The sequence below is a fragment of the Lepidochelys olivacea genome (assembly GCF_965140295.1).
Source record: "Lepidochelys olivacea isolate rLepOli2 genome assembly, chromosome: 25".
NCBI lineage: Eukaryota > Metazoa > Chordata > Testudines > Cheloniidae > Lepidochelys > Lepidochelys olivacea.
Window position 1 is genome coordinate 12,358,676 of NC_140435.1, and position 15,307 is coordinate 12,373,982.

The window sequence follows — 15,307 nt, forward strand, 5'->3', positions numbered from 1 at the left end:
AAAAAAAAATTATGGGGCCCAATTCTCCTAGCTGCTCGGGACATACACAAGTCAGGGCTGTGTGCAGGCCAAGATGCACACACATGCAAACCCTTGGGCACAAACATACACTGGGTTTTTCTGCATGCAAAACTGTACGCACGCTTCATAACAGGGGCCCAAGTGACTCGTGCAGGGTCACACCATGAGTCGGTGGCAACAACAGAACCCAGGAGTCCTGCCTCCACGTGCTCAGCCCTGTTTTAGCCACTAGACCACACTGCCACCATTATGACAATACACACGCATGTACATAGAACGGTACATTAGAAATGCTGAGATTCACATCAGGGAAATGAGCCAGCTCTGAACCTCTTGGAGATCAATTCCCTTCCCTCTCTTAGTAAATGAGGAAGTACCATATCTTCCCATACACGTACAATCCTCCCAAACACATGCGCTAAACGGAACTTGTACAAAAATGAGTGCTATGCTAGGGAATGGCAAACACCTGCCCCATCTTCCGCAGAGAAGACAGAGCGCTATCAAACAAAACCAAAAAAATCCCAGCGACAAAGGGTCTCCTTCCCCATTTAATCCCCGAACACATCCTCTTAATAAACCCCGATAACAAAGCGATTACGTGCAAAGCTGTCGAGAGCTGTGCTGACCAGAACGGCTCTTTCGCAAGCTTCGAGAAGCTTTGCTGGGGAGAAGAAAGTCATAATTCAATCAGCCGATTCTGCTGATCCCCGAGCGATCGGCCTTTGTGCTGAAGGAACATTACATTCAAGTCGCTGAGGTTTTTACAGCAGTACTTGCAAGGCACAGAAGATATAAACAGTGTTAAACTGGGACCGGTTGGCTCACAAGACGGGGAACAGACAACTCGTGCTTCAGCTGCTGGTTTGAATCCAACTCTGGTGAGCAGCAGGCCAAGGGTGGTTAGTGTCCGAAAGATGGAAAGGGGAGAACTGGACAGGACCATGTGAAATGAGTTTGCCGGGTCTCAGTCCCATTCCCAACAAGCAAGGGGTGACATCAGTAAAAGTCCCACAGCGCTAGACATCCCCATGCCAATTTGGCAGTCTCTGCGGAGACCAAAATGGGCAACAGACTGTGCTGCCCCTCCCACTTCTCCATACAAGATCCCTTGAAGGCAGGGTTGGGAACAATAGCTGGGGAGCACATGGGAAGCTTGAGATGCCTGGGTTGGAGATACGCAGAGGCCTTCGAAGCACCAAACCCTTCCCCTGCACCAAATTCACACTCAACATTTATTAAGGGGTTGGGGAGGGGATGTGCTAATCGGCCCTTTAAAAAGAGACCCTCCATCAGGCCAGTATCCCTTCTCCAAGGACTGAGCTGCTATTCCTCCGCAAAGGGACGCGAGTGGCGGAGATGCCAGGTAAAAGCCAAGAAGCTAAGGGGTGGGAGGTCACTTACTTTCAGACACGCAGCCAGTCAGAAGCAAGGAGAGGAGGTTCACGAGCGGGACCAGCGAAGACATTCCCGGGCTGCAAAGGATCCTCATTCTTGGCAATGACCTCCCAACCCAGCCAGGAAGGCCCCAGTTCAGCGAAACTCACAGAGCCTCCAAAGGGACGTCAGCACCTGCAGGGAGACAAAAGGAACCGGGAGACAGTCAGACAAGAGCGTGGGGGGCAGCTGTTATCCAAGGGGGAGAGGGAACTGAAAGCACATCGGAGCAGGGGGGGAGCTGTACACAGGAAGACAACAGTCCCATGTGGAAACATCAGAGGACTAAAATGGCCCTGAAGCTGACTCCATCATCAAGCTGGCCTGCCCCAGGTTTATGGCTTTGGCAGATAACGACAAGCCACTTGCACACTCAAAAGGGATCACGCCAGGGAAGAGAAGAATGGGCAGGAGACTTCGGCAGAGCCTGTGTTTACAGTTTAACCCTCACCACCATGCGCTCCCTCCCCCAATCCCTCTCCCTCCCCTGGAACAGCCGCATGGGCTGGGCGACGAGGTGTGAAGTGATCTGACCTGATGGGCACAGAAATCCTCTGAAAGAGAGATTTTCCACGCACTGGAGCGAATGGAAAAAACAGGGGAGGGGGAAAAAAAATCCACCAAAAGAGATGAGCAGGGGATGGGGGGGGACGTTTCCTGTGTGCCCCCTGAAGATATCTGTGTCTGGGGGAGGGCTTTGCTCCCTGCTCAGCCAAGCTCTGGGGGCAGCAAAGCAATCGCCCGGATGTGCACAAGCTGAGGTGCCGGAGAGTCACCGGTGCGACTTCAGTGCAGACAATAGTTTAGACTCCTGAGGGCTGTAATACTTTGATCTAATTCCCATTGTTGGGCTTGGTGATGTTGAACAGCTTGTGACAGTCAGGTCACACTAGGTGGATGGTCCCTTCTGGCCTTAAACTTGAGTACTCTGACCACCTCCGTGAGTTCTAATCCCAGCCCCGACGCCAGCTACCCTCTGCGTGCTTGGGGCAAGGGGCTCTCCCTGCACTGTGCCTCAGCTCCCCCCTCTGTCAATAATGATCCTTTCCCAGCTCATAGGGCTTGGGAGGAGTCACATTTATAACGTGCTTTGATCAAGACGAGTGTGATAGAACCACGAAATGTTTTTTATTACGGCGGGACTGAACGGGCAGCTGGAAGCCCAGGGGTGGGAACGAATCCTTGCTGAAGCACTGTTTTAGTTGTTTAGCAGCCAGGCCCCAAAAGAAGACGACACCAAAACAATTTATGGCCTGTGGTTGAGTCTGCTTGGGGCAGGTCAGAAAGGGGGGTGCCAAGGAGCTGGCTATGGCTCCATCATCCTGATTCTCCCCCCCCCCACCCCACCCCGAGTGCCCCGGCAGGAGGTAGAGCTAGCGAGCCAGTGAAGGCCAGTGGAGCTGGGGGAGCCTGGGAGGCAGGAGTCACCTCCTCCAGCTTTAAAGCAGCAGGGAGTTCCAGGGAGACAGACCCCCGCCCCTTTGAGCTGCCTAAGTAGCACCCAAGGGTCATCTTCTCAGTAGTGACTCTGGCCCCCGTCTCAATTGCCCTGAACATTTTTGCCAGCAGGAACGGCAGACTTTGCCCCAGAAGGGCTGAAAAGGGCGACAGAACAAAGAGCACTGCCCACCTCATACCATCGATGCTGACAGAGACACCCCAATGATCCAGCGATAAACCGACATGAGACACTAGAATAATGGGGAAGCATTCTCTGTCTCTGGGGGATCCCCTTAGATCTAAGTAGGTTCTTATCTGCTGTATGTTACTTACATTAAATACAAAAATCGGGATTTGCTGCCTTTTGAAAAAAGCAACACGGGACACATTTTAATAGGATGGGCTAAGGGGGCAGGAGAGGCTGCCTAGACCCTCTAATACGTATCGGAGCATGAAGCTATCCGGAGATGCAATCTGAATGAGCGTCTTGATCTTTCTCTGTCCTAATAACTTATCAAGACAGCTGCTTTGCACCACTAAGGAGAAAGAACCCAGGATAAATAAGAAAGGCTCTTAGATATTACAGCTTGTAATATTCATCCCCAAGCAGCATCCTCTCAGCCAGCAGCTTTGGACTCGTACTTCACGGATTCTAAGCCACCTGATGCACGCGGGATGCAAGGCTAGCTCTTTAACAACTCATGGCCAGCTATTAAAAAAACATGTGCGGGCGGCACAGGAAAGCAGGGCTCTGCAAGCCGGGCGATTCTGAAACGCTTGTTCGAGACACCATTAGAAAAGCACACGGAGGCTACCAACAGACAGTGACTAAAAACAATGGGGTGTTGTTTTTATTTTAACAGAGGAAGGCAGGGTCCAAGGGCATTAGGAATCATTGTGATGGCAACTGTTAATTAAAGGAGGACTGTGCGATAAACACAGCACAAAGGAAACTGAATCAAGTTGGTTACAGCTGGGATTATTTTCCTGCTAGCCGCAAACGAGTGGCTTCTGAGTCCCATTGGTGGGAGGAAATCTTCCTCACTATGATGTTTTCAGGCACTTAACATTTCAAACCACGACTTGTTCAGCCTGCACCCAGAGCACCGAGGAGGTCAGCACCTATTTATCTAAATGAAATCCCCTTGTGGTCACAATAAACGCTGTTAAATGTCTCTGTGTCTCCACTGCTTTCTAAATGCATTGCCAGCGACCTGCTTTGGCTCTGAGCTCTCCGAGCGGGAAAGAGGCAGTGATACCCCCTTGCCGCCCCCCAAAAAGCACCGATTAACGCGGACAAGTCATGTGGAACATTCTGCTGGATCTGAACTGACATCACCACTCCCCGCCCCATTCCACCAGGGCTTTTACGCCGCATAAATGGTTGGGACAGAAAAGGTCTGGTGAAAGGAGCAACTGCACCGGCTTCCGGCAGAGAGAAAAAGAGATGCCAAAGGGTGACACTTCTGCTCTGGTGCTAATGTGCTTCCCAAAGCCCTTGATGGAGACCGAAAGCACGGGTAGAGATATTAGGACATGTCAACCTCAATCCAGCAATTCATCCTTCAGAGCAGGTACGTCACCTGGCTGTCTCCCCCTGGACTCGCCAGCCTCGGGATTGCAGGGATGGCAAGATGGGCTCCCACCTGGCTCTGCTGCGTAAATGAGGGAGCGATGGGGGAGAAGGCAGGGAGGGAAGGAGAAGAGAGGAGGCTGCTCCATTGTCTTAGTATCGCTTGAATGGTGGCAATGAAAGCACTGGATATGGACGGAGTCACATATGCATCCACCAGAAGTCCCCTTAGCCCTTAATTCTCTCACCTACCCCATGACTGTCACCCCAGAACAGACCTATGGTTCACCTAGTCTGCCTGTTGGATTCTTGGGGAAAGGCATAAGTCCCCCAGAAGGCACCTAAGCGTATTTAGCTTCCTGGAAGGAAATTTCTTCCTGGCCTCTAGCAGGTGATAGCTGACACCCTGAAACATGAAGACCGGCTGACCCTTATAATAATCATCTGTGTTATTTGTATTCACAGTAGCATTCCTATATACGCTGCAGAATACACACTGCTGGGAGACCCGGCTACAGCCCGGCAAGCCTCTCCCATTCTCCAGCATGGTTAAGGGCGGGTGCCAATTACCTTGATGTATGCTCAAATCATACGGATTTCATCACTTCTGGTTTCCCTTCCTGTGTCTGTACACGGTCTGCCTAGACCGTACATGATGAGGAGACACCTGCCCCGACGCCCCAGCAAGCTATTGGCACTGTACAAGTAAGCGCAACGGCAGCTGTTCTCAGGGCAGGAGAACAGCACAAGAAGTCTTACCGGGCTCCCTGACACAGGATCTTCTGCGGCACAGGCAGGGCCTACACAGGCAGGGCCTCAATCCTTATTAGAGGATGCAGCTAAGTGAAGAGCTGGGGTCAGGATTGAGCTAGATATAGCCGTGTTTCAGAAACTAGATGAATTCTTACAGTCTCTGGGGCTTCCTAGTGCATCTGATCCTCTCCCATTCTCCAGCTGCAAGCTCTTCGGTGGCTCCTAGGGAGCCATACACATGGTCAGCTTTTAAAGAATAATAAAACAGGAAGCGCTTTGCTGCAAGTAGCCCTATAGCCCAGCTTCTCTCACAAGAGAGACAAGGGACTATTCAGAGGTCTACAGGAGCTAGGCACCCAGGGTAAAATTTTCAAAAGCATCTATGTGATTTAGGAGCTTAAGTTTCATTGAAAGTCAGGGGATCTTAGGCTAGATCACTTAGGTCCTTTCTGAATATTTGACTCCCATCTTAATGGGAGCTGGACATCTAACTCCATTAAGCCCTCCAGTCAGGGTGGGGGTTTATCCAGAGAACATCTTAGCCAGTGCGATTCCCAGAGAGAACGAAAATCTGTGCTACTTCGTGAGGGAACCTCTCCCCAACGCTGCTAGCAACAACTGTGTTTAAACAGAAAGAAAAGGAGGACTTGTGGCACCTTAGAGACTAACCAATTTATTTGAGCATAAGCTTTCGTGAGCTACAGCCCACTTCATCTGGAAAATACAGAAGATGTTTTTATACACACAGACCATGAAAAAATGGGTGTTTATCACTACAAAAGGTTTTTACTCTCCTTACAATGTGTATGATAATCAAGGTGGGCCATTTCCAGCACAAATCCAGGTTTTCTCCTTCCCCCCTCCCCCAAACCACTCTCCTGTTGGTAATAGCTTATCTAGTGATCGCTCTCCTTACAATGTGTATGATAATCAAGATGGGCCATTTCCAGCATAAATCCAGGTTTCCCTGTTTAAACAGCCATTGCTTGAATGGTCCTGAATCCAGCAAGGGTAGGACTACGGGCCTGGGATCTGGACCTCTCGTTGAGCCTCTTAACACAAGATACAGCTTCTCCTCCCCATTTCTTCCCTGAAATGCAAAAAACCACCACAACCTTCCCCCCCACCACCTAATTTGGTGGAAAAAATTCAAAGTGGTTTTCATTTTGAAGGATCTGAAAAGAACCCCCTTTTCTTGGTTTTTGGGGAAAAAATTGCTGAAATTTAAAAAAAGTTCAATAATAATTTCAATGACGTTTTAGATTTACAATTTCGATTAGTTTGCGGGTTGGGTTTTTTTTTATGCTTCACCAAAAAAAGACAATTTGCCCATGCAAAGTCATTTAAAAAACTTTCACCCAGCTCTCATCATCCATGATTAGCTTTGGCATCTCATCTGCTCATAGAGTGCGGTGGGACGATTCCCTTGCACCCCACCAAGCCACGTCAGTCTATTACCACAGGAACCTTACAGAGAAGAGGCTGTATTCCACATGCTAATACATTCTCTGAGTTGCCAGTTCAGTTTGTACTGCACATTAATAAAGGTCAATGGGTAACCTCATTTCCTGCCCCAATGAGTGTGTTTAAAAAAAAAAAAAAAAGCTTTTAAAGCACAATCAATCACCAACCAGTCTGCCATCTCCTCTCCAAAAAAAGAAATCTGACATCTAAACAAGCAAGCATGCACCTCTAGCTCGCTGCTTCATTATGAGTCAGCTCTCGTTGATCTGCCCAACCAACCACCTTAACAGAGACCTGAGGGAGAGGTTTGTGTGAAGTGGGCAGCTGCCCGCTCGGAACTCAACCAACCACCCCCAGTCAGCCCTGCTGACAGTTCCGGCAGAGACCTGGGACCGAATGGATCTCAGTAGGTGACTTCTCCTGGCGTTCCTAGAGGCAGGGCCCGGCAAGGAGACTCCAGCACCATGTTCGAGGCCAGCTTGCAATTCTTATCCAGGGTTCTCCATGCAGCATTGATTGTCCACGCTACAGTCCCCCTGCTTTTTTTTTTTTAAAAGAATGAGCAAAAGCACTAGAGAGACCCACTCCCCCTACCGTGCACTGACAGCATTAATTTACACACCCCATTCCCCTCCTTACAATAGGGGTGCTCCCAAACCTCCCTGCTCCGACTGAATCAAGCTAACTGGCCCATTCTGGGTAACAGGAGATGGTTCTGCTTTCCAGGCCAGTTTAATCTCAGCATCGAAGTCCTGAGGCAGGAAACTTTTTGCTTGCCAGCGTTCCAACCCCAGCGCAGATGTGCACAGCTTCCTTCTCCGTGTGGCTGGCAACACGACCCCAGCTGGGACCTAGGTTCCTCAGAGACAAAGGGTTATCATACACATTTTAATAAAGGGGAAGTGCCAAAGCCTTGTGTGCTACCAAAAAGCACTAACCAGCCTAAATTTTCAAAAGTAACTAATTGTTTTGACTGCCCAACTTGAGACACTGTACTGAGTGAGGGCAGAGGACTTGATTTTCATATGGCAGGTTATCGGCAGTTTCTGAAAATTAGGCCTTTTTAAAGGCACCCAAGAAATTGAGGCACTCAAAATCACTAGCCCCTTTTGAGAATGTAGGATACAGGTTTCAGCGCCTCTGCCATGGTGGATATAGCCCTGGGTCATTCAGTCAAGATCCTTATTAGATGGTAAATATCATCTAGCTCTTAACTAGTGCTTTTCATCTTTAGATCGCAACGTGATTTATGAAGCAAATTAACATCATTATACCCATTTTACAAATGGGGAAACTGAGGCACAGCAAGGGGAAAATGAGTTGCCCAAGGTCACCCAGCCAGCCAGCGGCAGAGCCAGGATTAGAATCCAGGTCTCCTGAGGCCCAGTCCAGTGCCCTATCCACTGGGCTACTCTGCCTTATGCTAGGCTCTAATATAGGTGCTTCTCATCCCTAGATCTAAAAAAAAAAAAAAAAAAAGATTCACAAAAAAGAACCCGAGCGTCATTACCCTCCATAGGGAAACTGAGTCAGAGTGCGACGACCTTGGATCTCTCTCTCTCTGACACCCCCCCACCCCAGATCTCTTCATGCACTTGTAAATCCAGCTCTGAGTGATAGGCTCCAAGGGAGTGGGGAATCGGTGAATCCATTTTGGGTGAGGGGCAGTTTGTTCTCCAACAGCTGCAACAGGGAATTCTGGCACACAAAGGGTTAAACCATAGGGATGGCATGGGGGCAGGCAGGCAGGCAGGCAAGATCTGAATTGTGTTTAAATCATCAGGAGAAATGAATTCCCCACCCCCACCCCCTTTTTCCAACAGTGACAGCTCTGACAAGCAGTGATGAATTTGTTGTGTCCAATAAGTGTTTAGCGGGTGCAGCATAGCATGGACAGGGGGCAGAGGAAATGGCAGCTGTGGCCAAAGGGGATTCGCAGATCTGAGGGATCAGGAGCCCACAGCAAAGGGCAGGAACGGGTTCAACTCACCAGGCTGGATTGCACCTGTCCTTTAAAACACGCAGACACCAGCAACTCCTAGCTCCTAGGTGGCTGCACGCACAAAGGCAGGGAGACCCCCGTTGGGCAGGTCAGCATTGCAGCTGGGAGCAAGACTCACAGTCTAGGTGGACAGGCTCACGCCAGCATGCTGAAAATAGCGGTGGGGATGCTCCGGCCTGGGACAAAGCTCAGAGCCCGCCCAACTCCCTAGGCTCAAGAGCCGGGACCTCCACACTGCCACTCTTAGCCCACCACCTCGAGCCCCTGATGCAAGGCCGTCTACCCAGGCTTGCTCCCAGCTGCAGTGGAGACGCCCCAAGCGACCCCAGCTGTTACAACAAAGACACAGACACCCTGAAATCATGCCCGTAGTACAACTGCAGATCTCTCCTCTGGGATCCTGCAAAAAGGGGCAGAGCATCAGGGGCTGAACAAAGCAAAGGCTTTAAAGACAAGCCCCCACCACCACGTCCCGCTCCTGAAAGAGGGGCTGTCCAGCCGCTCCATTATGCAGCCTCTGAACAATGAGCGTCCCCAGAATCCCATTCTCCAGAGAGAGCTGAGCTCTGTCTCTAACAGAAAGGGCTGGAGTTGCAGTCTTTTGTCTAGAATACAAAGGCCCTGATTCTCCACTGCCCTGTGTGGTCATTCATACCAGTGCGAAGTGGGTGCAAAGCACAAGTAGCAGGTGTAATTGCACACGGTGCAGGATAATGGGTAATGGAGAATCAGGCCCAGAACCTCCCTCCCTCCCTTCCCCACCCCTCCTTCACAACCCTTCAGCATTTACCAGCAAATCGCTCCAGATCAGCACCCAGCAGCTGACAGCATCAGAGCTAACGTTTGCTTTGGCTCCAGGTTAATACCTCGCATTTCTTTTTCAGGTTCTGTTTTTTTGTTTTTGTTTTTAAAAGCTGAGCATCATTAGATCCTCAGCCTGGGTGCTCTGTGGGGCACAGCCCGAGCCGTCTCTTGAAGCCTGCCATGCACATACCCATGGCGCTATGTAAATAACCATCCATCATCATTACCTCACAGTGTCATCAGCCCAGCGCATCAGCCAAAACCCCCAAAGGAGAAACAGACCAGACAGAACTGAAGGAATACTGCAAAAAAACAACCAACAGGGTACGTGCGAGCTTCCCCGAGAATATAGCCAGATACAACAGCAGCCATTCCCCCACGTACCTTATTCACTGTGCAGAAACACCACCATTCTGCATACTTGTGTAAATACACCGGTATAAACGCGGTGGAGGGACGGAGGGAAGCTACCTTCATCCAGTTGAAGAGCATGCACACTGCACCAGGGGATTTCACCAATTACTGTGTGGATAGCAGATACCAAATTAATACTCGTAAACAGTTTGGGGGCTGAGATTGGTTTACATGAGAGCCTTGCAGGGGATTGTTTTTAATCCCCCTCCCGTCCCGGTCCCACTATTATGGCCGTGGGTCCTGCGGGATCCCAGTCTTGTGCAAGGCACTAGTGTACGTGATGCATTCAAACAACTGAGGACAATGAACAAATTATTTAAAATAAAATCTGTTTCTTCTGCCCAAAGCGTGTGTGGAACAGGCCTAGAGCATGCAACAGGTGCAACACAAATCTAAAGACAGCTATAGATCCATTTTTAATCCACAGTAAATGCACCTGTCCATGGTAATTGCATGTATGCAGCATCCCTCATAAGAGTCTAGAAATTGCTAGTGGCCAAGTTCACCAGCATTGTAGTCCAGCATGCTAAGTTACAGGGAGAAGGCTGCTATGGGCTGTGTCCTTTGGTCACTCTTTAGGAGTTCCCCAGAGTTCACAGACTGGGATCCTCTGGTGCTAAGATCAATACACTCTCCCTCCTAGCCATGCCGTTTTTACCTCAGAGAATTTAGCCACAATGATCAGCAGAGCCACAAACTCTTGGTATCAAGTGACCCAAAGGAGAAAAAATTGGCAATAACCTTCCTGATTCCTAGAGCCCTGCAAAGGGAAAGCACTTCTCCCGACAGACCCCTCAAATGAAACCTAAAGCAACGGAGGAGTGTTACGCCGGCTCTCTAGAAAGAGACTGCATATGCTTAGTGGGGCTGTTTGAAGCATAAATCAAAATAAGCTTGTATATAAAATATTTTCTGATGGACAGATGAGCCATGAAGAATTAATGATTTGTGACTGCTGGCAGGCCAAGCTTTCAATACCGTTCGCATATTAGTGTGCTACCTTATGACTTCGGCGAAGAACACACTGGGTTGGAGGGTAGGCTGGATGGCTCAGGGGTCTGGTCATAGGCCCCTTATTCCTTTACTGGCTATCTTCTAGACAGTTCTGTATAGTAGATACATACTACAGCATCCAAGTTCTCTAGGTTGGTGGCTGTTAATCTCTTCCATATTAGGACACTTTCCTCCAGAACTCCCCTTCCATCTAGCCAGGACCAAGCTGGGATTCCCCTCCCACTTAGCAACACGGGAAGAGCAGTTGTGAGAGCTGCGAGAGCCCATGCGCTAGGTCATTGGTTTGAATCTAGCTCAGGCTGGAGGTGGCAAAGCTTTCGTGATCGGACAGCTGTTTGGCATGAAATGGGCATCGCCCCACTTCCAGGTGACCTTTCCAGGGTGACTAGTGGTTTTGGGGTGCTCCACGTGAGAGGCCTTCAAGGAGTCTGATTTTCAGGAAGGGCTGAGCTCCTGCCCCTCTGTGGGGCGCCCCCAAAATCAGTAGCAATGACTGAAAAGTCTTCGTCAAAGCGTCCGTATCACCCAAGCCAGCCCCAGCAGACGGGCCAAGCACCGAGTACCCAGAGACCAACTCTCCTCTCGCTCCCTAGAGATCCTTCACTCCAAGGTGGGGCTCCGACAGGCTGGCAGGCAGAACTGGGCTGCTTGTGCAGCTACGGCTGTACCACAGACCACCTCTCCAGGCCTGCCAAGGCAGCTTCTTTCACCTGCCCTACATCCATGCAAAACAAGTAAAATGCAAACAACGGAGTTAATTAGGGGCATTCGGGTGCTTTCTCAATTCCAGCTCAGGGCTCTGCACTGGTTTAGGACGTCACTAGCCCCTCTCGCTAGAACAGCCGTCTCATGACACACGCTGGCCGATCGATGGCCTCCCTTCGTTATCTTCATTTGAGCTAGGGCTCCTTGGAGCTCTTAACTGGAAGCCGTGTTCCGATGAATAGAGCTCCATCAACAGAGAGAGACTGGCCACACCGGAGTGGCTGGAGGGAGGGAATACACCTATATTTCCAGGAGGAGACCTAAGCAAAAGCCACTGACCCTGATTAAACGGAAGGAAAGGGAATGCCCCCAAGAAGCGTGAACACTGAGAGGAAAGGGGATCTGTAAAAAGATCTCTGGCCTTGTCTACACTAGGATTCAAAACATGTGACGTTATCACACGTGTGTTAACATCACACCTTTTATCCTAGCCTAGACAAAGCTGCAGGCACAGCAAGCCATGGTGCCAAAAAAAAAAAACAACACCACACCAGCACGGAGAACCTCTGCAAACTCTACAGACAAGATCCTGCTCGGAGATACCCCACAAATGATGATGGAGTTACTCTGAATTGACACTGGGGAAAGAGAGCAGAATTTGGCTCTGCCCTTAACACTCTGAAGGTTCCAAGAAGCTGCCTTTCTCTGTCCTTCCTTCCCGGCCCAGTGAGGGACAACGATGCTGGTGGGGATGGAGTGATCAAGTCCAGCCATGGGGAACCCAAGGGCTGGGTGCTGAAATCAACAGCACCAAATATATCTCCACAAATGGCTTGGCTTCCATGTGAATGGAGGGGGATGGGAACCCTGACTGCTACAGTCACTGCATGGGGGGGCTGGAGGGGAGGAGCCCAAACAGAGCTAACCCTCACTCCACACCAGTCAAATCCCACATCAAAGCCCGCTGTCTCTGCAGAGCCCACAGCAAAGGTTGCAGGAGTAAGAGGGGGCTGGGTTGGGGTGGAAAGGGTGAGGTAGTCTGGTCTTTCCAGGTCTGTGTCCCACATTGCAGGCTCTCTGGGCTTTGCACTTGGCCTTGTCCATCACCATGTGGGTTGCCAACAGGTGCCCAACGAACAAACAAAGGAGCTAAGCAGGGCAGCAGTCAGCGCTGCTCCTGCATAGAGTTTCATCGAACTGGGCACAGCTCCGCACCAGCCATTTGGGAGCCTCCCCCCTCGCCCTCCCAAGCTTCCCTGCAGGGTGACAATTCCCCTGCATCACTTTTATCCCACCCAGGCAGCCAGGGATCCTCGCACCCCCATCCCTTGCCTGTGTCGGTCAGGCACCTGCAGCCAGCAGCCCCCCAGCACCTCCCCCAGCCCTGTCCTGACGCAGACACAAGGCGCCGTTGACAGTTCTCCAAGTGGAAGCTGCACCCCCTGCCCCTCGATCCTCTGCCCTGGTTTCACCCTTTGTGACATGTGGGGCTTCAAACGCAATCTGACCCCTCCAGTCTGCGGGCTGGTCTGGGAATTACACCCATTATCCTCTGCCCTGCTGTCACCAGGTGCCAGCCCCTGCCCTCTCCTCCTTCGGCCCCCTCAATTTCTTCCCTACTCGCCACGCTCCTTCCAGACCATGCACGCAGCTTCTGCCACGGGGTTTAATTCCATAAAGAGGATTTGGTTCTGAGCCTCCCCAAGGATGGACAAATCCCTCTCTTACCCTGGCAGGAATCCCGTGTCTCAGACCACTGGCCGGGGGGAGATTAAATGAGGAGGAGAGAAAACATCTCTCACACACACCCCTCCCACCCCCGCACCCCTTGTGATCCATTCTGAATTTAAAAGCTAAGCAGGGCTCAGGCTAGGTCAGCGGAAGGCAGCGCGGTCAAGTACGTAGGGCACTGGACTGGGAGCTGGGAGACCAGAATTCTATTCCCAGCCCTGCCTCTGACTTTCTGAGAGACTTGAGCAAATCACTTCATCTCTCTTCCTTCCATCCTGACTTACCAATTTATGCTCCAGCTACCATACAGTCTTTCCTATGCGTACGTCCGGCGCCTATCATACTGGGGCCCTGATTTTAGCTGGGGCTTCTAGGCACTGCTGTAATGCACATAATGAAAGACGTTCCAAGCCGTGCAAGAAGTGACGGGGCATGCCTCGCTGCAGAGAGGCACCTTTCTGCTGAACATTTCATCGTCCACGAAATGCAAAACTGAGAGCCCGCCCACCTATTAAGTAGGGTTAAGGATGTTAATCTCCACATCCTAGCTGTATTCCAATGCAGGTAACTGCCGCCGGACAGCCTCAACTCACTTTGCCCTTTCAGTTGTATTACATATGGTTTTCTTCACTATGGCAGTCTTGCTATGCACTGTTAAAACAGCTGCCATGTCCCACCCCAGGGGTAGCTGCATTTCATTATTAAGCGAAGCAATCCAGACATCCACACTATAGCAACATCAGAGGGGTTAACAAAATATGTAATAAAGCCCTGAGATCTTTAATACTTCCTCGATAGCACCTTTTAAGATAGAAAATGCTGAGAGGGCACTGGGACACACACACGACTACATCAGCTTTGCAAAACTCTACCTGCCGTAGGGAAGTGATTTTCTTTTTTTAGGGAGCAACTAAGTTCGTTAGATTTCTATCACCACCACTCAGCCATCATGGTAAAGAGTAAGCATGCATGGGCTGGCTACATTTTCATGGTGAATTTTCAAGGCTGTGTCGATACACACAGACAGACAGAGCATAATACACACATCAAGTACACGAGGAATTAAAAAGTTAACAGTATTTGCTCTGCAGTTTAATGGGGTTGGTGTGCAGTGAAACGAGCCAGTACAGAGGGGAGACCATTGCTTTTCTCTTCTGTTTTCACCAGGGCAGGAAGAGCACAGTCTCATAAAAAGGAGACTCGGCAGTAAATGAGAAACATTACAGGAAGCTTTTCAGACCTTAAGTGCCTGTGCAGACCCCTTCCCCTGCCCAGCTAGAGAGAGGAGCAGTTAGTCATCACTTGTCCATCTTCAGAGGCACCCAGCCAAACAGGAACAAGGCCAACAGCAAATCTCTCCTTACGACATGCACAAGCCGCCGTATTGCAGAACTGCGTTTATTCTCCCTGCACCATCTGGAGTTGCAGGGAGATGTTACTTTCTTGTCCCCATCAAGTACTGAAGGGCAAGGATCTGCAATCACCTTAAAGGGAAAGGCCTCTATGCTACAAGTGCTAAAGGTGACCTGCAACGGGTCAAAAGGAGAGGGAGTTGTGCTGCTTTTGGTTGCTTTGGGACACAAACTCCGTTTATTCTCATCCCTCCCTGGTCTCTGCACCAAGCCTGGATTTCAGAAAACCTTTCACTGGCCCCTCCCTCCCCCAGCTCAGAACGGATTGGACAGTTCGGACAGTCCCACCTCCTCAGAGGAGAAGCTCCCTGCAATTAAATCAACCAGGGCTAGCGGGAGGCAAAAACCGGTTACCTTCCTTTCAGAACTGTTGTTCTTCGAGATGCGTTGCTCACGTCCATTCGATTCGAGGTGTGTGCATGCCACGTGCACGGTCGGAGATTTTTGCCTTAGCAGTATCCGTAGAGCCAACTGTGGCACCCCCTTGAGTGCCGCACTCATACATCGGTATATCAGGCACCGCCAGCCCCAACGTCC

At 50.4% G+C, this 15,307-nt stretch overlaps 1 protein-coding gene across 7 annotated transcripts in view; it reads right to left on the minus strand.

The window, feature by feature from the left end:
• PTPRS (protein tyrosine phosphatase receptor type S) overlaps nt 1-15,307 on the minus strand; it is a 247,059-nt gene that overhangs the window by 136,059 nt on the left and 95,693 nt on the right. For all 7 annotated transcript variants that reach the window (XM_084614680.1, XM_084614681.1, XM_084614682.1 and 4 more), the window contains exon 2: nt 1,426-1,593. In XM_084614680.1, the coding sequence (XP_084470806.1) occupies nt 1,426-1,513 (88 nt within the window). In that variant the 5' untranslated portion in view covers nt 1,514-1,593. The remainder of the gene's footprint in view (nt 1-1,425; nt 1,594-15,307) is intronic.